This window comes from Melospiza georgiana, chromosome 21, assembly GCF_028018845.1.
Source record: "Melospiza georgiana isolate bMelGeo1 chromosome 21, bMelGeo1.pri, whole genome shotgun sequence".
In the NCBI taxonomy this organism is placed as follows: domain Eukaryota; kingdom Metazoa; phylum Chordata; class Aves; order Passeriformes; family Passerellidae; genus Melospiza; species Melospiza georgiana.
The window spans coordinates 6811939-6835879 of record NC_080450.1 but is presented as its reverse complement, the minus strand read 5'-3'; the positions used below and the strand labels follow the sequence as shown (position 1 = coordinate 6835879).

Below are 23941 nucleotides of genomic sequence, written 5' to 3'. Positions count from 1 at the left end.
GTCGGAGCTGAGCTGGAGAAGCAGATGAAACTCAAGGATGACAGGATCAATGCCTGCTGTAGGTTGCCATGAAAAGCTCAGCTTACAGAGTGCAAGACCAAGCAGGTCTGGTCTGCAAAGGCAAAGCAAATCTCACAACCCAAAATGCAGCTGTAGCTCCAGTCAGGTGTTATTTTTTCCTAAAATTAGAAAATTTCCTTTGTCTCCCTGCATTTTCTCAAGGGTGTAGCATATGTGAGAACAGGAGTGGGAGCAATTGTGAGAGCAGGAGGGAGGGAAATCCTTCTAAGGATTAAACCCTGATCTCTGTTTCTGTTCCTGTGACTAATCTGCATATGGCTGTAATTAAATGTATTTTGAGACCTGTGAAACCACTGATGCCTTCTGGATGACACCTGAGTCTGAGATGTTTCACAGAGACAGGTTTTGCTCATTCCCTAGCAATGCTGGTACCACAACTTTCAAATCAATTTTTCAGGCAAGAATGGCTCTGTTTAATTGGAGAAATAGGATAAATTTATTGGTTAGTTCTATTTAAACTGTGAAAAAAAAAAGAAAGAGAATAACAGAGGAGCAAATAGGTTTGCTGGACCTTCCTTCAAACAAAGTGTTACATGCAGTGATTTTTGCTGAATAAATTTGAGAGGTGGGTAAACAGAATATGTGCAGGTAACACCAAGACAGCCACGACCCACCTGGCAGCTGCAGCTTTGAAGAAAACCTTGAACATCACAAGAATTGTAGTAAAACTTCACTACTGGGAGCATTTTCTTTTTGTCGCATTTAGATTGTCATTGATCCTGCACTGGGTGTGCACATTTGACAAAATATGATCAAAAAGCATAAAACCAACTTTTAGTGAGCTGTTTTCTGACAGACAACCAGAGTGAGAAAGTTTCCTACACAAAGTTTTTTCTGTGTTTTAAGGTATCGTTTATTGGTTTCATGAGGTGTGTATAAATATATATGTATATAAATATTTATAAAAATATATTTAAAATAGACATATATAGACATGTATAAATAGATACGTACAAATATATAAATATATATAAATATTAAATGTAAATATAAATATAAAATAAATATATATGTGTATAAATATATATATCTAAAATATATATGTGTATAAATATATATGGATAAATATACACATATATAGAGATATGTATAAATATATGTATAAACATACATGTAAATATATAAATATAACTATACCTATAAATATAAATATATAAATATAGAATACTTATAAATATAAATATATATAAATATAAATATAAATATAAATATGACATTAATTTAGATATATAAATATGTATGTATGTATGTATGTATATATATATGTATGTATGTATGTATTTGTGGTTTTGTGGAGCTGGATTGCATTCTGGAAAAATCACTGGCAAAATTCCTGTGGTGCTTCAAGGGACAGGATCAGCCCTTTAATGTTTTAAGAGTTTTCTGCCTCCTTATTGGCCAATGGAGGAGCTGCAGTAGGCAGAGTTTGTGAAGTTTAGACTGAGCTCTCTCTGCCTTTAATCAGAAAAACCAAAGCGGAGTTGGAGTCTAGCAAAGCTAAACACTTCAGGAGACTTCCTCACTTGTTGGAAGGAGCATTCATGGAACACTGGGATTCATAAAAGAAGACACTTTTACTTCTATTTTTTATGTTTTAATTAATATAATTGATCTTTAGAGTGAAATAGCAGCATATTGGGGACAAATCTACCCGAAAGGGATGGTGACGCTTCTTGCTCTCTGTTCCAGCATGGGACTCTGGTCCAGGATAGCTCCAACCTCTGCCAGCTCTCTCATGGTCTTGTTCCTTGTGAAACAGGTAAGCTAATTCAATAATTAATAAATTCAATAGAAGGGAGTTCTAGCACGGAGCATTTTAACTGTCACAAACAAAAAAGCATCTTTGTACCAAAGATCCTTCCAACATAACAATTAATTTTTATTGCTAATTAGCCACGGGAAATAATGGCTGCAAAGCTGTAGAGTTTTATATCAGCACTCTCTCTAAGTCATTTATTACCATTTTATTCTATTAATCCTCATTCATGCAGTGAATAAATTATATTTACAATCATTTGCACAATCACTTTTCATACCATTACTGATCAGCATTGAACTATATTTGGTTTTCCGTTTTCCTACCACATAAAAATACTGTTATGAATTACATTTATTTTCTGCTGTTTTTTCTCTGCTCTAAACCCAGCTTTGATTTGTTTCTGGCACTGACTTGTGAGCATTGAATCTCCAGTTTGTGAAATCTGTCTGGTTTTGTTCTGCACCTCACCTTCATGCAGAAAGCAAATAAATCTGTATAGGATTTCTGCCTTTATTTCTTGTACAGATCCACTAAACATTTTTACTTTTATTTTTATTTTTATTTTATTTTTTATTTTTATATTTTTTTATTTTTATTTTCCCCCTAAATCTTTACAAAATTATAAACACTTACTTCTTACTTACCTTATGAATAGGAGGGGTTTAGGTACTTAATTAGAAAATGTCACTTCAAGGAAATTTTCATGTAGCTTTTTATAATTCCTATTTATTTATTATTATCAATCTTGATTTGAATAATTTTTTTTAAAAAATTACTGATACTTGGTAAGTTTCAATTCAATTGAATAAAATTCACAGATATATATAGAGTACATTTTTATGAAGTGTATGTGCATTAGGACAATAAACTGAAAGTAAAAAGGTATTTCTACCCCCTTAATCTCCATTTTCTTGGGTTTCTGAGAAAGTAGGTTTGCTGCTGTGTGTGCTGTAGAGCCAATATTTGTGTTTCTAATATTTTTATAAAGAAAAAATTACCAGGAGAAAAATATATATATTTTTAAAGAAAATATTCCTAATATTTTTGTATAATTCAAATCTAAAGCTTCTCTGCATAGAGCTTCTTTTTATAGGACTGAAACAACTCAGATTTGTGAGACAGCTCAGACAAAGCATTAGTTCCATCCATGCTGAGAGAAAATCTCCAAATTCTTCTGTGAAATCAAAACTTTGCTAGACTAATCACAGTGAATTAATTTTTCAGAGTGGTTCTTGCAATTTCTTTAAAGAAATATGTGCTGTATTTCCTTATATTTTATTTTATTTCATAAGGAAGAAACATTTAAAAGAATAATAGCCATAAATATATTAAAATATATAAATACACCATATCTGTATTTTCATAAATACAGAAATACTAAAAATATATAAATACACTGTATCTGTATTTTCATAAATACAGAAATACACTATATCAAATACATGAATACACTATATCTGTATTTTCTAGCAAAAACCTCTATAGATAGGAAAAATATCCATCAGACTAAACCTGGATCAGGGCTGAAAGAATGAATAAATATTTTTCAGCTTTTATTTTTAGTTTATGCCTAAATTGAAGGGGCTTTTTTCTGTCCATAAGAGCATAGCCTGAATAAACAGAAGCATTTCATTTCACTGCCAGCTTGGTATAAAAAATTTAAAAGGTGAAATTCTGACTGTACTGTGGTCAGTTATGAAAAACTTAAATTCAAACCGGTCTGGAACCAGATATAATCCATTTCCTAAATGAAAGCTTCAGGCAGCATTTTCTTCTGCATCCAACAAATGTCTAAAGAGTGGGGTCTTCCTGGTGCAATCTCAGTAAATATCCAGACACTTCCAAGGAGTTTTGATTAAATTTCCTCATGGGTGAACTTCAGGGCAATCAGGGGCCAGGCTGGCTGGGTGAGGCAGTTCCTTTTTTACCAAAAAATCTTCAGATAACCTGAAATGATGCCCAGTGCAGGGCAAAACACCATGGACTTTCTGAGCTTCTTATACATGGGAGTTTAATTTTCCTTTTTTGAAAGCAGTGGCCAAATGGCAGCTACAGATCAAGGGCTGCGTGTTTCCACTTGGTTGAGATAATGGGAAATGTCCATGGAAGTTTGTATTTCTACCATGGAATTTGCACTGTACCTAACCCAAAATCTGGATCATCATAGAACTTCCCTGCGATTTGTAATCACAACCTGTGTTGTGGTATTTGATGTGTTTGTTGGGGGTGGCATTCACATTCTCTGGAAAAGTCCCCTCACCCAGGATTTTGCTGCTGGGAAGCTGAGAAGCCTCAGAGGAAAAGGAAAACAATAATTATCTGATTTGCTTCTCCTGTGTTGTGCTCCTTTGGAATGTGTTTGGAGATTGTTTACCCACAGGTGATTGTTCCATTGAATTCTGGTGTGAGTTGTTTTCACCCTTTGGCCAGTCAGGGCCAAGCTGTGTCAGGACTCTGGAGAGAGAGTTTTCATTATTATCTTTTCAGCCTTCTGTAAAGAAGTACTCTTTACTATAGTTTAGTGCAGTATTCTTTAATATAATATAGTATCATAAAACAATAAATTGACCTTCTGAGAACATGGAGTCAGATTCATCATTCCTGCCTTCATCAGGGCACCCCACAAATACAATAGTTGGATCTGTCAGAGTGCAGCCAAAGGCTGTGTGACCAAAACAAATTTATCTCACAAATATTTACACCAATAGTGACCAGGCATTGGCTATGTGACCATAACAAATTTATCTCACAAGTATTTATATGGAGAGTGACCAGGTATTGGCCATGTGACCACCAAAACAAATTTATCTCACAAGTCTTTACATCAATAGTGATTAGGTATTGGCTGTGTGACCAAAACAGATTTATCTTGCAAATATTTATATCAATAATGACCAGGCATTGGCTATGTGACAAAAACCAAATTTGTCTCACAAATATTTACATCAATAGTGACCAGGCATTGGTTATGTAACCAAAACAAATTTATGTCACAAGTCTTTACATCAAGACTGATCAGGTATTGGCTATGTCACCAAAACAAATTTATCTCACAAGTATTTTTATGAAGAATGACCAGATATTGGCTATGTGACCACCAAAACAAATTTATCTCACAAGTATTTACACCAATAGTGACCAGATATTGGCTGTGACTGAGCCTTCAGATTTAAAGAAATGGACAATTCCACCAGGAAGTGATGTGGAACTGTCATTTAGACCTAACCTGCTCCTCACTCTTGTTGGGTGAACTTCCCCATGGCTGTGCATCACTGAGTTCCTCACTTCCAGAACTTCCCCATGAGTGTGCATCACTGAGTTCCTCAACTCCAGAACTTCCCCATAGCTGTGTATCACTGAGTTCCTCAGCTCAGGAACATTCCCATGGTTGTGCATCACTGAGTTCCTCACTTCCAGAACTTCCCCATGAGTGTGCATCACTGAGTTCCTCACTTCCAGAACTTCCCCATGAGTGTGCATCACTGAGTTCCTCATTTCCAGAACATTCCCATGAGTGTTCATCACTGAGTTCCTCAGCTCAGGAACATTCCCATGGTTGTGCATCACTGAGTTCCTCACTTCCAGAACTTCCCCATGAGTGTGCACCACTGAGTTCCTCACTTCCAGAACATTCCCATGGCTGTGCATCACTGTTCCTCAGCTCAGGAACTCCCCCATAGCTGTGTATCACTGTTCCACAGCTGCAGAACTTCCCCATTGCTGTGTATCACTGAGTTCCTCACTTCCAGAACTTCCCCATGAGTGTGCATCACTGAGTTCCTCAGCTCAGAAACTCCCCCATAGCTGTGCATCACTGAGTTCCTCACTCCCATGAACATTCCTCCTCTCCAGGAATGGAGCCCAACGAGCTGCCAGGTAGCCACAGCGAGGTTCCCTCTGCATTTTTTGGCCGTTTAACACATTTGTTTATCAGAAACTGGAGTGTTCTTCCTGCAGCCCAGCAGCTCTGTCACAAATGCGTCATCCCCAGGGCTCTGCCTCTCCACATGGGGTTCACTGACCCACCAGTGTCTGAGGAATCTCCCCTGGCTCCCAGGATTTGGGGGCCTGCAGGAGGGAAATGTCAAGATGCTTATTTTTTTTTATTTTGGAAACATGCATTCCTTTCTCATGGCTGCTGTAAATATTCTCTCCTTATCTTGCAAGCCCATCCACGGAAGAATGATTTTAGTTTTTCTGCTTCCCTCAAGCCTAAAGTGGGTGTCTGGAAATGAGATGAGAGACTGAAAGCAGGGTATTGAGCAGACGACAGTAAAAACATGCATGAAATAGTGAGCCTGCCTAAGAGCTAGACACCAGAACCCTGTTCTTGTTTTGAAAGTAAATAAATATGATTTTTCTTCATTAAAATAAAAAATCCCATAGGTTTAAAGGAACAAAGGTGAAGTTCACAGCCATATATAGTTCTGGTTATATATCTCAGACAACATCAGGACAACCAACATGTGTTTAAGACATTTTTAACCTATCATTTTTTCCTCCACTCTCCTCTCCTCATTTCTCATTTCTCTCATTTCAGAGCAGAATTTCTTGTAATGGAAAGCAACCTGTCATTAAGGACTAAAAGGTTCTAACTGATTTTTCTCGTGTACAGTATTTTCACTCCCAGGCCAAAGGTTCTCTGCTGGAAAAAACCACGACTGGATGGAACAAATACAAACAGGAATGCTTGAAAATGCTGCGGGAATCATCTGTAGATAGTGGTAAGGAATTAAGCAATGAAGAAATTTATTAAGAATGATGAATATGCAAATATTGTCTTGCTGTATGTCTGTCCCTGTCACAGGGCAGAGTTTGGAGCTGTCCCTCAGGAGGAATCTGCACACCCTGCTTGTGATTTTAAGCAATAAACTTATCTCATACACAATATTTATCTGCAATATCTCATTACTCTGGAGCAGCTCTCAGGTTCCCTGGAGCAGCACAGAGTGGTTTCCATGATTGCTCGTTGTCTGCACAACTTTTTGTCAAACTTTTGTTTGCTTCTCTCCCCAGGAGTACATTGCAATGGGACATTTGATCAGTTTGTTTGCTGGCCTTACTCACCCCCAGGAAATGTCTCTGTTCCTTGTCCTTCATATTTGCCATGGCTGGAAAATGGTAATGGGAAAGTGACACTAAAATATGGTTTTTATATTATATATTAAATATATTAGATAATAGTATTTTTGATAGAATATATTTTGATGTAATTAATAATATCCTTTTTTATGCTACTAAGCATGAAGTTCCTATCTAATCTCCCAAGCTGCTTCTGCCAACCACTTAGGACAAACCCTGCTCTTCATAATAAACAAAAGCATCTTGCCTGCATGGAATGGAGACTTTTTTTCTTTTTCTGTCTGAATTCCTACAAAAGGAAGATTTCTGGTCACATTTCATGGATGGTTTAAGGTTTTTTCCAGTGTCTTGTATTCATACAGAGCTCCCGCTCCATCACAACAAAGCAATTCTCTGAGTTCTGAGCAGAGCAAAACAAGAAATTTTGGTTGTTGCTATCACCCTTGAACAATTTCAACTCAAAAATGGTTGAAAAAGCTCAGGTCTGATCAGAAATGAATGGATGGCAGCTGTTGAGGACAACACCAAACAAACACCAACCAGGCTCCCTACACCATTCCTCTGATGCTGTGGGCAAATTTGCAATTAGTTGAATTGGGAAAATGCAGTGAAAACCAAGAAAAGTTCATCAGTTCACCCACCTGCTGAAGGTGCACAGAAATGAAATATCAGCAACATCAGATTTTACAGAGAAAGATCGTTCCCTGATCACGTCCTTGTGCAGTTTTGACTGCACAAACCTGGTCAATGAATTACCCATTCACAAGCTTAATGAGGAAAAATGAATAAAGGGAGATGTCTGCAGGCTCCTCTTTTGGATGTACTGTGTGGGTTTTCTTGTAAAAAACAGGTACATCCTGGGAATTTATTTCTGCTGGATTACATTCCTACTTTGTCCTATGTAAATATAAAAAATATATATTGACAAAGATAAAAAAAAATTAGTTTTATGCTTTTTTTTTTGAGCATGGGTGGTGTAGAGTCGATTGTGGAGGTAGAAATGTTTCAAACATGTATGAAAAATGAAATCTCTATTTTGACCTTTCAAACTGAAACTCTGTTTACTTTCAGGAAGTGTAGGACATGTATACAGAGTCTGCTTGGATGAAGGGATTTGGCAAACAAAGGAAAATTCCACAGACATTTGGCGGGATAGTTCAGAATGTTCTGAGAAAAATCATTTCCAAAAAAATGTAAGTATGTTTTATATTACAGCTGAAAACTTTAATCTTCCTAATCCTTTCTTGAGTAACTGACAAAACATTTCCATTTAATACCTGCAAAGCATCTTCAGATTTCATTTAAATTACCAGATGGAAAGCTGTTATTTTATTTGTAAGAAGCAGAAGATATTAAAGAAGGGGATTCCTGCTTTAGATGGCACATTTTCTGTTCAGAGTCCAGAGTTCACATGGGCTGATTTTCTGCTAATAAAATAGAAAAACACTGCAACTTGTCAAGCAAGCAACATCCCAGCATCTCCCCAAATCAAATTGGTCTGTGAAAATCAGAGAGCTCAGCTCCTCTCCTGAGGCTTTCAGCATTTAATGAGCTGTTAATTGGTATTTCAAAGTTGGGTAGAGGCTGCAGGATTCACCCTCATCCAATGGCATCCTTCCTGTATTTCTCACATTGCATCAGGCCAGGGGCTGGGCTTTGTCAGCCAAACTTCTTTTGCCATGGAATTCAGAATTAAGTCTCTTAGGTAAGCACTATCACCACTGGTTTTTACTTTTTAATACTGAGTGCTTTTCTTACTTTATCAATAACACTGCTTTACTGATGGGTTATCAAACATTATTAGTTTAGTATCTCTGTGTATTGCTACATCTTTACTAAGCTCTTTATATGGTAAATACATGAACTTCCAAACTTTCAGTTTATTTGTGCAAATGTAATAAATATTCATAAGTTCTGAGTGTTTTCCAAAGTTTGTTGACCATTTTGGATCAGCATATTTGGTATTATTTCATCTTGTGTGACAGCAGACAATTTCTTTGAAAGCTTTAACCAGCTTTCCTACCAGCACTAAATGTGGGCTTGTTTTGTTCTATTTAATTGAATAAATTTTACTCCATTTGTTTTATTTATTTGAATAATATGGGCAATTTTTCTGTTTTATTTAATTGAAACCCCCCAAGCTGTTGGAAATCACCCAAAGCCAGTGTCTTCACACATCAGAGGAATCATCTTGGTTTGATGTGCTTTGTTGTGGCAAAATTGAAATAGCCAAAGTGATAACTTGAGATTTCTGCAAGGTTTTCACCTGCTGGAATGTTTCCATGGAGCAGAGTGACCAACAGCTTGGAATCTCCTGCACCCACACTGGGCTCTTTCACCCGCTTCAACAGTAATTTGGTTTTATTTCTCTAATAATTGGAATTATTAGAAAAAACTGCTGGCAGGAAGACAGTGCTAAAGTCCTAGTTGTGAAGGACTTTTAGTAGAAGAAGAAAAACAGCAAAATCACTGAGGAAAAGACACAGGTTCCAAGAAAAGCTCTGTAGGCCAAATGTGGATTATGGAAGTCACACATCCTGTATCTCACTGCCCCTTCAGAGATGCTTTCCTTGGGCTGGAAGCTGGAAGAGTTGAGAGGCAGACATAAGCAGCTAAAATGGAAAAAATAGGAAAAATAGATGTTAAATTAGGCAAATTGAAAGGAAATTTGTGCAGGGCCAGGAGCTGGGCTTCAACAATCTTTGTGGGTACCTTCCAACTCAGGATGTTTATAATAATCTATCAGTACGAGTAGTTCCCTTCCTCCTCTGAGGTCTCATTTGTCGTTCAAAGACATTCAAGACAGCTCTAATTTAATAATTATTATTTTACCTTGAACTCAAAACAGAAGTCAGTCTGTTTGAATAGCTCCAGGCAGAGCTGGCTCCCAGCATTGTCAGACACAGCTGGGCAGTGGCTGAGTCCAGGCCACACACACAGGTTCAGCTATCTCTGATTTGTGCTACAAATGGTGTTTGTGCAGGAGAAACCTGGGAATAGTCTGGGAAAGCCTTTGGATTTAAAGAGAAACTCAGGGTGCAAGTGTCTTTGTCACACGCTGATTTCAAAAGGCAGCGCAGGGAGTGTTATTGTTATATTTTCTGAAAAAATCCCTTCGCCAGGAGTTTTCTCCTGAGAAGCTGAGAAACCTCAGAAAAGAAATGGAAACAATGATTATCTGGTTGCTTGGAATGTGGTTTGGAGGTTGCTTACCAACAGGTGCATCTTTGATTGGTTCCATGTTAATTGTTTTTAATTAATGACAAATCCCAGCCAGCTGTGTCAGACTCGGAGTCTGTCATGAGTTTTTATTATCATTCATGTCTAACATTCTGATGTCTCCTTTCTCTTTCTTAGTATAGTTTTACTATATCAATATGATATGATATGATATGATATGATATGATAATAAATCAACCTTCTGAGAACTTTGAGTCAATTCTCATCTCTCATCTCATCCCAAAAACCCTGACAGCACCACAACAATTAGTAACCACAACAATTAGTAACCTGAGTAGGGATCCAAATCCTGCCCTGGCTCCTTGAAAGAATATTGACTTTGTCAATATATATTTTTTATAGTTACATAGGACAAAGTAGGAATGTGATCCAGCAGAAATAAATTCCCAGAATGGACCTGTTTTTTGCAAGAAAATCCCACAGAGTAGATCCAAAAGAGAAGCCTGCCTCTCCCTTTATTCAAAAATGTGACTCCAAAGTTCCTGAGCTGTTTCTGCCCTGTCCCCCTTGCCTACATAACACATTTCCCTTCTTTGTTCCCAGGAAGAAGAACACAAACTGCTCACCACATTACAGCTGTTATACACAATAGGATATTACTTTTCTCTCATCTCACTGGTATTAGCTCTGCTTATACTTTCTTTACTCAGGTGAGTAAAAATTCACATGCATTTTAAATGTACAGAGCCCTGTACTCATATTATTTTTCTTATGAAATTGAAGTTATCGTTTAGTTATGAATGATAAATTATCATATAGTTTCCAGTGTTCCAGTAACTGAAGGGGATACAAAAAAGCTTGGGATGAGCTTTGGAAAAGGGGCATGGAGTGATAGGACAAGGGGAATGGCTTTAAGCTGAAGATGGTAGATTTAAATTAGGTGTTAGGCAAAAATTCTTTACTGTGAGGTCATCCACACAAACTGCCCATGCCTGGAAGATTTTAAGATCACATCCTGATCTAGTGGAAGATGTCCTTGCCCATGGCAGGGGGATGGAATGAGATGGGCTCTTAGATCCTTTCCAACCCAAACCATTCTGTTGGTCCCATGTAAATAATTTGTATTTTTCCAAGGAGCAATAAAAATGTGATTTCTAAGCAGAATCCATGGATGGCAACAATATGAATGCAACAGTTGTTTTGCTGGGTTATTGTTTTTTTTTTAATTTTTTTTTTCCTGCAAATTACACATATTCTGGAGGATTCATGAATTATTTTTTTCTCCCCCAGAAAACTTCACTGCACAAGAAACTACATCCATATGAATTTATTTGCATCCTTTATCTTGCGTGCTGCAGCAGTTCTTATTAAAGACTCTGTGTACAACAATATTTACTCAAAAAGACCAAATGATGAAAGTGGATGGATTTTATACCTCAGTCCTGAGGTAATGTGTCAATTCATGGCTGATAATAAATGTCTGCTTCTAGTGCTCATAGCAGTTATAGTTTTGAATTTTCCCTACAGCATCAAGTGTTGAGGTGTTTGTAAGCTGAGCTTTTGTTGAAATTTTGTTGATAAAAGTTGGGGTAATCAAGATGAAATCCTGATGTAAGAGATTTCTTTTAAATGAATGGGATGAACAAATTGATTGTAATATTTAGAAACAGCCACTTAAGCAAAGCATCTCACACCTTGTAGCCTTTAGAAAGAAATCTGTGGTTTTATTTGGCACAGATTACATATATCTATAGCTATATAATATATAGATATATCTATATATTATAATATTCATTATATATCTTGTATATCTAATAACACGTTACAGTAGATATATATATTATAATAAATTGTATTATAATAATATATTATAATATTATATATATTATGTACATAATTATATAGTATATCTATATATTATAACATATACATTATATATTATATAACTATATAATAGATATGATATATTATATTAATAATTATTTTATATATTCTATTTCTAATAAGTATATATTAGCTATATGCATTATCTAGTTTTTATATCTTAAAATAAATAAATATTTATAAATATTATAATGATAGAATATTTATAAATATTATAATATTTATTATTCCTCTATGTTGTTGTAGGAATAGAGCTTACCCATGTCAACAAGGAAAATTATCTGCAAGATAATTAAAGAAAATTATTATTTTAATTATTATTTTACAATCCCTACAGATTGTAATCATCTGCAGGACTGCCCAATTTTTCATGCATTACTTTGTTGGGGCGAATTACTTCTGGCTGCTGGTGGAAGGGATTTATCTGCACACGCTGTTGATAACTGTGGTGCTCTCTGAGAGGAGGCTGCTGCAGACGTACATTGTCATAGGATGGGGTGAGTCCACAACTGCTCCAAGCTCTGATTTTGTTTTCCTTTGCTGAGTCAGTGGAGGATATTTTGTAAAGGAATGAAAAAAAATCTACTTCTAGAAGATTGGCTGGAATAGATTCTTCTTTTCTTTTCAGTTGTTCCAATCCTGTTTGTGGGCCCATGGGGAATAAGCAGGTCCAAACTGGAGAACACTGGGTAAGTTATTAAATAAATTGTTCTTTGGAATCCTGACTTTGTTTGCTTGGCTGTACCTGACAGAAAAACTGACCAGCAAATTATCAGATTATACAGCACCTATGGATATTTGTTACACTTTCAAGGTTCCCTTTAGTACTTTTACATTAAAAAAAACTTTTAAAAAATTATTAAAAAAAAAAAACTACTGGCAATTCTCAGATTTCCTTATGCATTTAGCAATTCTCAGATTTCCTTATGAGTTTAGCAAGGAGTAAAATGAACTTTCACTGTTGCTGAAATGTTCATCCATTTACATGAGGAAACTGGATATTTTACCTCAGTCCATAGGAAATGTTTTAATTCATAGCTGAAATATTTTAATTTGTGCTTCTAGTGGTCATAACAGTCACAGTTTTGGGAGTTTGCCCTACAGCATCAAGTGTTGAGGTGTTTGTAAGCTGAGCTTTGGATGCTGAAATTTTTTTGATAAAAGTTGGGGTAATCAAGATGAAATCCTGATTGTAAGAAATTTCTTTTAAATGAATAGGAAGAACAAATTAATTAATTTTAATATTTAGAAACAGCCACTTAAGCAAAACAACTCACACGTTGTAGCCTTAGTAACCTGTCAGTAAGGAGAGGAGACCAGTGCTTTCCTTGGAAAAAGAAATCTACACTACAAAGGAAATCGACCACCTACACTTTGAGTTTATTTCATATTCACTGCCACTTTTTAAAGAAAAAAAAAAAAAAGTAATTTTTAATGGAAGCTCATGGCCAAACCTGATAGTGATATTTGCTGAGGGCATCAGGGACAGAAACTTGAACCAGCAAGCAGCAGTTCCTGCTCTGAGTGATGCTCTTGGTGACAGGCCATAAACTTTTTTGTGAAAAATGCCAATCACTTGTTTTTAGAATTTTAGAAGTTTAATAGTAATAAAGTGGTTATAAAAAGAGTTATATAATTAGAGTAATAAAAATTTGGACAATTAGGATTTAGGATAATATGAGACAATAGAAACAAAGAGTTACAGATGGTCTGAGTCTCTCTTTCTGGGCAAAATAAGCCCAAGAAAGACACACATTAACAGAGGATTAACCCTTAAAAGCAACAGCCTGTTGCATATTCATACACCTCACACGTGATGCATAAATTCCATTCAAATACAGGATTCTGTCTGGTCAGTGTGAGCTTCTTCCTCTGAATCCTGACAGCTCTTCAGGTTTTAACCCAAAACTATATTTAACACACTACTTAAGAAAATTAATGCAGCATCCCTTTCTAGCCTAACACATATAATATCCATTTTAATATTTGCAAAAAGCCAATCATAAAATACACATTTTTCACATTTGTGCTTTATGTATGGAATCTATCGTTCTCCCTTTATTCTTTGTGGTTTCTAGAGAATTTTATTTGCAATGCCAACATGGATAATAGGCAACATCCAAGCCATAATTATGGTCTTACAGAGTCAGATAAATTCTAAATGACAAGCCAAGATCTTACAGAACCTCAGGCTGATTAGCAGGAAGAAATAGGACAAATCAGAGGGGTAAAGCAGGAGAAAAAGAGACAGCTGCAAGGAAACTGCATGCACATTTTTTATCAGATCAAGAAGCATGGTCACAATTCCCAGTTCATTCATTTCCAGTCTCCAGTTTCAGATAGATAATTCAAGTAGTATTTTTTCCATTCTGAGGGTTTGGTGTTATGTTTTGTGGATTCAAAGACTGAGTTTGATGGATAGTTCTGAAGTTTATGGTCCAGGGAAACCTTTATCAACATTGATGTGAAAAGATCTTCAGAGCTGTTGGTGAAACTCTTCCTAGCTTTATTCCATTTCTTCTGGGGGCCACCTGAAAATGTTGAACTTCACCAAGTTCCTTTTGAAATAAATGGACAAGTTATGTGAGCATTCTAACTTATTTTTTTCCCTATCAAAATAATTGTACTAAAATATATATACTAAAATATAAATTATACTAAAATAAAAAGTTATTCTCCAGGTGCTGGGGAACAAATGAACACATGGGGATCTGGTGGATCATCCGAGGACCAATGTTGTTTTCCATTGCAGTAAGAATTATATAACCTGTATTATTTTCCCTTTTTTGGTCTTTGTAATTAGTGCCATTTTTGTCCTTCAAAATTTTGGAACAAATAAGGCACAGTTTCCTACCACAGAAATATCAAAATAATATTTTATATTTCAATAATTCGTATTTCATATTTCAGTAATTTCATAATATTTCAATTTTCACATAATATGACAGAAGGGATAAAGTTTTGTTCAGAAAATGTTGAAGCAGGGTTCTGTGTTAAAAGCATGAAATGTGATTTTGTAGTGGAAGACTATGTATCAAATTCTATGCCAGGCTGAATAAGGCAATGCAAAGTTACTCAATTTTGCATATTTATTATGTGACAATAACCTGCTTGTATTCAAACTTCAGCCCAGCTGCATTCCAGTTATTTGTTGGCAAATTTTGCAGGTGATTAATATCAATTATACATTTATTTAGTTGTTAACTGAATGAGTGTAATAACATTCGCTCTAAGTAAACCATATGTGTTTTCCTTCAAGGTTAACTTTGTCATCTTCTTAAAAATTCTCAGAATGCTGATTTCCAAACTGAAAGCTCAGCAAATGACCTTCCATGACTACAAATACAGGTGTGTAACAAATGACACAGAAGTCCTGACAGCTTTTTCTTGAGTTAGGTCTTATGAGCTCTTATTGAATTTATCACACTTGAGATAGCTTAGCTACTGTGAACAGTATAAATTAGTAGGATGGGTTTTGAGATAGTGTTGAAAACAGAAAAAGTTTAATAAAAGGCAAAATAACAAAACTTTTTAAGAGGAAAAACTGAGCCCGGGGTAAGAGGTTTTTGTTAAACCACTTTACAAAAGTGATTATTTCTTTTTTTCTCTTCTTTTTCTAGTGAATTACTTAGGTGGGACTTTTTTGGCCTCTGAGCAATTGGGTAACTCTAGGTCTGAGGTGAAGTTTTCAAGGTCTTATGAGGTGTCTTTTAATGAAATTGAGGAGAGCAATTTTTGAGCTTTTTGGTTCTTTTTAAGTAGACAAAGAATAATTTGGTCACTTTGTTAACAGAGGGTCTATTCCTCCAAAGTCCTGGCCCCTTTTTAAACATTTTGTCACATCAAAAACTTGTCAGCTTCCCCTAAAGATGTACCCACCACCACCAGGATATGGGAAATGGCTATATTGTGAATAGATATTCTGAATAGATATTCTGAATAGGCTCCACAGACATTTCCATATCTGGGAGCAAAGGCAGCTCAGCACCTGTGCTGAGTTTTGGGGGCATTTTCACACAAGTTTTTCTTTTTTCTTTCTGAGATCTCTGCCCTCAGGTATCTCCTGTTACTCCTGTGCCTCTGCTGCTGTGACACATCTTTCCCTTTGTCACCAAAATTTGGGAAGATAAAGAAAAACCCTCTAGCACTATGTTTCTGGCCTGATAGAGAATCAGAATTATTTTATTCTGGCCAGGATGTGCCATGGAATACATTTCATTTACAGAAGCCTTTTAACTAGACTTTCCACAGATTTATGCCTACATTATTACCAAAATCACAAAACTTCTACTACCATTTCAAAGTCAGAATACTGAGGGCATGATTTTGGATTGATTTCTTTGTCTCTGAGCTTTTTATTTTTGGCTCCAAGGATGTTAAAAAAATACAATAATCAAACTTTTTCTTGTTAAGATTGGCAAGATCTACACTTGTGCTGATTCCATTGTTGGGGATCCACGAATTTGTGTTTACCTTCATCACTGATGAACAGGTGGAAGGACTTTCAAGACATATAAGACTTTTCATTCAGCTGACAATGAGCTCATTTCATGTAAGTCCTGAAAGTATTGGTTTTTGTGTTTTGAAAATATTGGTTTTAATGTTTTAATTTTTTTTGTGTGTTTTGCAAATATTGCTTTTTTGGTTCATAGATCCATCTGCATTTGCTGCTCACCACAGTTACAGTGAATTTGGATTCAATATTATATCCCAAGCTACAATATCTCTAAATACACTGTTGCAGTAACAAGATAAAACATTCATAAATAAGTATGATAGTCCCAAATACCAAAAAAGGAGTTTGACATTAAAAAAATAGGTGTTCTCTGGTAGTAGGTAAAAGCACATCAGACCCCTGAAAATAGGATTAAAATGGTTCATTTAAAATACTCCCAGCCAAAATTATAATCATGAGAATGTAATACAAGGTTTGGGCTCCATTTTCCTCAGTGATGTTTGTTCACCTGCAGAGTGACACCGCCAGGTGCAGGCTCACAAAAGTTCTGTACACCTGCATCCATTTTTAGTTAGATTTAGGAGAAAATTTGTCAAAGCCCTCACAGGATGGAACAGAAAAATGGAGCAGCATCTGCAGGTGGAAAAGAAGTTTCTCACCCACCCAGTCAGGGGTGTTTTACAGTGTTCAGGCACTTGGCTCTTCTTCAGTCCCCCTGTGTGGTGATGTTTGCAGAGGTCCCAGGATGAGGGAGAGATGAGGATCTGACTCCATGTTTCAGAAGGCTGATTTACTATTTTATTATATTTATTATATCCAAAGAAAATTATATATTAAAACTATACTAAAAGAATAGAAGAAAGGATTTAATCAGAAGGCTTGAAAGGAATAGAAAGGAATGAGAATAAAATCTTGTGACTGACCAGCGAGTCCGAGACAGCTGGGCTGTGATTGGCCATTAATTAAAAACAACCGCATGAGACCAATCCCAGATGCACCTGTTGCATTCCACAGCAGCAGATAATCATTGTTTACATTTTCATTTCTGAGGCTTCTCAGGAGGAAAATCCTAGCACAAGGATTTTTCATGAAACATGTCCGTGACACCCCTGCCTTGGTTTGGTGGGAGCAGGAGGAAGCTGAGGAGAGGGAGGGAGCGTGGCTCTGGATCTCAGCTGCAGCACTGGGGTGAAGGAGCCACATTCCATAACCCAACAGAGTTCAAGGAGCCCAGGCCCCAGGGTGAGCTGGTCTGGAGCTCAGGGTGATTCTCAGATGGCCACTCATGCACAGGCTGTGCCTCATGGAACCATCTCCAGTTTGCCAAGCACTGGGCACTGCCACAGACATCTCTGTCTGTCTGTCTGTCTGGAGTGCTGCAGCCCTGCTAAATAATGAATTTTTGAGAGACTGCTAATGAACCTGCTAAAGTTGTCCTGTACCCACATCCCCCTGCCCTGCCAGGACAGCGATTTCCAAATCTTCATTTGCTGCAAGGCCCAGGAATCTCTGTGGCTCCAGTGGCTGCTCTCAGCAATTCACTGCTCTGACACCGCTGCCCTCCTCGGCAGCCTGAGGCCATCTGAGCCTTTTTGTGCTGCACTTTCCCCACAATTCGTCATAATCCTGGGTTTTTCCCTTTGCATGTATGCACCTGTGCTCTGGTGTATGTATGCATCAGTGTTCTGGCACTGTTACTGAGGCTGTAATTTAAAATTTACACCACAGCTTGAGGGCAAAAATGTCCCAGTGACAGCAGAGAATTCCTGGAGAGCCACAGCCCCGAGGAGCCTGCTGACATGATGTTCACAAAATCCCAGGATTATTTGGGTTGGAAGGGACCTTAATGTTGGAGTATAAGTTCCTTGGTTAGAAATATCCTTACTTGGAGAGGTTGCAGTGCCTAGATGTTATTTTAAAAGTGCAGAATCATTTTAAGTGAAGATTTTATTTACTGGCTTCTACAAAGAAATCTGATATATAAACCTGCTTACTTATCCTTGCTAAAGAACACAAACTTCATTCCTTTTAGAGAAACATGCATGAGCTTGGCAGCATGTCATGCTTTAGAAGCAAAGCTCCATTAAAAAATACCCAGAGATCTCAGCCAATGTTTATTGCAGATTCTCTTTTTTAGCTGCAGCATTATTTATGAAGGGATTAGCCAAAAAGCACATAAACTGTACCCAATTACATTTGTTTAGTCTGTAAATCTTCTCAGTAGTTTAAAAAGGCAGTTAAACTGTTTTGTTAAAGAAAAACAATTATCCCCGGGATCTCAGCTGAAGGTTTAACTCAAAACATTTTCAAGGAGCACAAAATTAAATTCTAAATAAGAGTTCTGTTGTAGGTAGGATGCTGCTTTGCTTTAGGAAATGGGGAAATCTAAACATCTTGGCTCCCTTGTGCATGGAAATTGTTTCCCTCTGGAAAAAAACCACTGGTTTCTGGTGGAGAGAACCCAGTTATTTGATGAGTAATTTATCACATTCCAATTGTCATTAAAACTGAAGAGCAAATTTGAGGTGTGCATCTCTCCTTTCTTATTGGTGTTTCTGCTAATGAGCCTTTATTCTGAATTTCTGATTCTCTTTAACTCTATAATCACTTATTATCGTTAATTTCACCCATTATCATTAATATAATTTTCATTCACACTGGGATAATTCTGAAAAAGGGTGTTTGAGAAGTCACAACACACTGGGAAGCTTTCTAAGTGTGAAAATCAATTTACTGGGAGAAAAACGAGTAAGCATTAAAGAAACCAGGATTTAATGAAGTGAACATCAAATATAAATAATCAGTGAAGTTTTCCTCCTTCTGGGGGGATTTTACAGCGCTTGTCACTCCTGCTCTGACCCTGCAGCAGCAAAGGAGATTCCCAGAGGATTTCAAACTGAAATCAGCCCAGGGAGCCTCACAGGCAGCTGAGCCCCTGCCTTTCTCACCAGGCTCAGGAGTTTAATTTCAATCCTCTTTCTGCTTGTGGTGCCTGTGAGGCCAAATTTACAGTTTGTACCCATAACAAAAAACCCCAAACCACCCAGCAGAGTCAGGAACCTTCTACACCCCCCAAAAAAGAGAACTGCCTCCAGGAGCAGGAGAAGTTCTGCATAAAAAGTTGCTTTTTAAGCTGGTAAATTTGTATTTAATATAATATATTTTAATATTTTAATATTTTAATATTAGATGAGACTACATTATATATTTATGTGATATATATATATAAAACATAAATATCACCTATTAATATCACCTATTAACTCTATAATCACCTATTATCATTAATATCACCTATTATTAACTAATATCACCTATTATTATCACCTATTAATAACACCTATTTTTAACTCTATAGTAACTTATTATCATTAATATCACCCATTATCATTAATATACCCATTAACTAATATCAGCTATTATTAACACCTATTAATATCACCTATTATTAACTCTAATTAACTCTATCTTCCTACATTAACCCAGGTGATAGAAATAAAATACATGAAAAAGCAATTTTGTTTGCTGTTTGTCCTGTCCCCATTTCCACTGGTGTGGCAGATAAACTGCACATATGCTGAAGGAATTAATGACTCCAAATAATTCAGGACTGCTGGAAAATTAACAGCAGGCTCAGAATGCTGTTGGTTAATTTTAGGTATAATGAAAAATGTTGAAGCTTCTGTGTATGTGGATTTCTTTTTAAACTTTTGTCTGAGCAAAGCAGAAATATTTCTGGAAAAAAGTGAGTGTGGGAACAATCAAATGCTGTCAGCTTTTGTAGCTGTGATATAAATATTGCCTTGGACTCAGAGTATTTATTCTCTTAATCAGAACTCGTGTCACAGATGCCTTTAGACAACCAAAAAAGGGAATTTCCTGAAGCAGGGGGAATAAATCTGCATCTCTGTGGGGCTGAGATGCAGCCTGTAAGCTCCTTTAGCCTGAGACCAAACCCAGACAGAGACAGGCAAATGGAAATTATAATTTTGGGATTTTGGTTTAAAACAAGTTGTATCTGTAGGGTTTTTTAAGGTGTTTATCTGAATCAGTTTCAAAGAAAAAACAGCTATTCCAAATGGCCATAACAATATAGCTGAACTTTGAGCTAACACTAATCACTTAATATAGAAATAATTTGTAAAATGAACCGAAATGAGCTCTCAGTAGAATAATTCACAAACCCAAACAAGCATAGAGATAATAATATGAGAAACCAAGCTGCATTTTTTTTATTTTACCACGTGGAAATAGCAGCAGTCGCAGTATAACAGCAATTTGGGAAAAACCCCAATATTATGTGGTAGCAAATGAAGATAAAACTGGGGTTTGTAATCTGTAAATATATTATATTTTACACACATATATATATATATATATAAAATTAAATTATATAAATAATATATATTATAAATAAACATCTGTATAATTTTATATATACATATATGTAAATATATATTTCTATAAAGTATATATAATATATATATGATATATATAAATGAATATTTAAATTTATATATATTTAAAATATATAAATATATATTTTAATTATATATCTATTATTATATATTTTCATATTTACATAAATATAAATAAATATATAAATATAAATATATATAAAATTTATATTCTTCAGCACCTGCACAAAATGTGCCCTGCACTTGCCAAGGAAGTGCCCAAAAACAAGTGACTGGGTACTTCATTAATTAATAAGAAATAAATAAATGTGACAACTAGTTTCCTTTTTGAACATTAAGGAGCACTGTTGAAATTTATGGTTTTAACATTATTGTCACCTTTAAATTAGAGCCTCAGGTATTTCCTGCACATTGATTTTTGCTCTGACTCTCTCTTACAGGGCTTTTTGGTAGCAGTTCTCTATTGCTTTGCTAATGGAGAGGTAAGACAATGCTGTGAGAGAAGCTTTTAGTTCATTTTAGTAAAATGCTTTTAGTTCATTTTAGTACATTTTAGTAAAATGAATTAATGTAAAATGCATTAATGACACCCAGAAGGATGACCACACTGACCAGCTCTGCTTATTGAGAGCATGTGTGCATTCTTTTGAGCTGTAAAATTGTTTTGAGTGAAGAGAACAGCAAGAACTAGCACAGGTTTGGACTCGAATGCAAAATATTCTGTCTTCTTGTAGTTTAAAAGCATGCTCCCCCTTGTCCTATCACTATTTGCACATGTAAAAATGTCTCTCAGCTTTTTACATGCCCTCTGTAGGCCCTGGAAGGGGCACTAAAGAATCTAAAGAATCTTCTCCAGGCTGAACAACCCCAGTTCTCTCAGCCTGACTCAAGCTACCTTGGAAAATTAATCTGCCTGTTCTCCCTGACATTTAGCCCAGGTGCAGACTGCCACTGCTCACACACATCACATTTGCAGAGGAAAAACCTTCCTAAGTCAGGGTGAAGAGGTTGGACTCTTCAGATTGATTTAGCAAACAAATCTGTTCCCACCCTACAAGCACCAGGTGCAAGATAAACCCTATTGGGGAAGAACAGGAAAGCCTTATAAATATGATTGCCTGGCAAAAGATTTTGAGAATATAGAAACTATAGGAGAGATTGAAATGAAAGCAAGCTTTGAGATCCCTCAGTTACTGAACAACTGGAAAACAATGGTGTGGCCAGCTGAAGGTGATCCCCTTTTGATGGAACAACACCCTCTGCTTGCAGACAGGCCCAAGGGTCAGAGCAGACCCTACAGCTTGGCAGAAGGAGTCCAAAGAGGAGTTTGTAGGGTTTTTTAGGATAACACAGTATGGGAATGTAATGATTCTTATAGGCTGTGTGGAAATGCTATAGGATTTGTATCTTGTACTAGATTGGTTAGTGAGAATGAGAATATTCAACACAGAAGAAGATTTATGGTATTGTAATGGGAACATCACTCTCCCAACCTCTTTTCCACTCTCTTTACCTCTCTTTTCTGTCTTTGCTGTGGCTGGCAGCTCCCAGCAGGGCCCTGCACTTGTCCCTTTGCAATAAACCACAATTTCCAAGCCCTGGCTTCAGAGATCTCCCTGTCCATCCATCCTGACCATCCCACCCCCCTTTTCACTCCTACAAAACCCCAAAGGGGCAGGAAGCTCAGCACTTCACAACTCCTCTCATTTTACACCTGGTGTTTGTGTCAGGGAACTCCAGGTGCTCACATGCCATTACCAATGATTATTTTCTCCTCTCCTCAGGTGAAAGCAGAGCTGCAGAAACAGTGGTCCCGTTTCCTGCTGGCAGATCCCTTGGGCTGCAAGCTCTGCTTTCTGGGGGAAAACATCAAATACCTCAGGAAATGTTCCCAGAAAAGGAAAAAGCAGCACCTCGGCAGCAGGCACCACTTGTGCCTGGAGGTGAGCAAGCCCTGGGAGCTGCAGCTGCAGAAGAGGCAGAGCCCAGGGGCCAAGGCAGGCCCTCCCCAGATGAGCATGTCTGACAGCAGCGAGGGAGAGGTCACCACTGCAGAGACCACCGAGGAAGTCTTTGAGGAAAGTGAGATTTAGGGAGATTTCCCCTGGGACAGCAGCTGCCAGCAGGAAAAGAAGCGTTCATCTCTCAGCTGCAGCTGTGCAGGGCTCTGGGATGGAGCAGTTGATGTCCCAGGTGTTCCAGTTGTCTTGGGCTGAGAAAAATGTGATTTATTAATGGAGGTTGCTAAGCTGTGTGCCTGGGAGAAGAGGTCTTCTGGATGGAGAGCTTTTGCTTTGAGCTGACGTTTCCATAGCATACACCAAGGAAGCAGGATGAGCTCTGGAAATCAGCAGGCTCTGGAGACACATGCTGTCAGCTTCACCCATATGGGACTGGCTTGAGTCACGTCATGAGAAATCAATTTTCCTCTTTCATAGGAGTGGCTCATGAACAGAGAGATGTGTGTGGAAGTCTCCTTCCTTCACAGACTGAAATCATAGCCCATCTCAAGAAATCCATCCCAATTTTAGAACAAACCAGACCAAACAGACACACACATATACATATATATATATGCATCTATATATATATGCATATATAGATTTATATTTATATATACATGCATATACATATATACATATATATATACATATATATATATATATATATATATATATATATATATATATGTATGTATATATATATATGTATATATATATGTATATAAAATAAAAAAACAAACTTGGGAAGAACCAAGCCTTTTCCTTGCATTTTTGAGCGTCATCTTAAAGTTTACTGCTGGATATGTCATTATGAGATGAAAACCCAAAACACTTCCATGGAATGTGCCCAAATGAAATGTTCTGATAGAATTTTTGTTACATTTTTTTTCTTTTTTTTTTTTTTTTTGACACAAGCCACTGTGACTTCTGGTTTGCCCTACACGTGTCCTTAATGACAAAACAGTGGTGAGTTCTGCCTCCACCTTCCTCCCAGGGGACCCAAAATGGATAAAAACATGGGATTGTGACAGCACCAAGAGTATTGTGAAGCCCTTCTTCCTCCATTTAACAAGAGCCA

General features: G+C 36.7%; 1 protein-coding gene across 1 annotated transcript; it reads left to right on the top strand.

Moving 5' to 3' along the window:
• The first annotated feature begins 1741 nt into the window (after nucleotides 1-1741).
• GLP2R (glucagon like peptide 2 receptor) lies at nucleotides 1742-23402 on the top strand. The gene is made up of 13 exons (XM_058038832.1): nucleotides 1742-1840; nucleotides 6456-6564; nucleotides 6857-6961; nucleotides 7994-8115; nucleotides 10706-10812; nucleotides 11393-11549; nucleotides 12324-12483; nucleotides 12615-12675; nucleotides 14668-14737; nucleotides 15246-15334; nucleotides 16400-16538; nucleotides 21301-21342; nucleotides 22645-23402. Exons 1-13 carry the CDS (start codon nucleotides 1742-1744, stop codon nucleotides 22951-22953), a joined length of 1569 nt encoding a protein of 522 aa, XP_057894815.1. The 3' UTR covers nucleotides 22954-23402.
• Nucleotides 23403-23941: the final 539 nt, after the last annotated feature.

Excerpts from the sequence above, each read along its gene's own strand:
- GLP2R (XM_058038832.1), top strand. The coding sequence starts at position 1,742 with ATGGTGACGCTTCTTGCTCTCTGTTCCAGCATGGGACTCTGGTCCAGG. Across the intron at positions 1,841-6,455 it reads TCTTGTTCCTTGTGAAACAG|TATTTTCACTCCCAGGCCAA; the intron begins GTAAGCTAATTC and ends TCTCGTGTACAG. Across the intron at positions 6,565-6,856 it reads GGAATCATCTGTAGATAGTG|GAGTACATTGCAATGGGACA; the intron begins GTAAGGAATTAA and ends TTCTCTCCCCAG.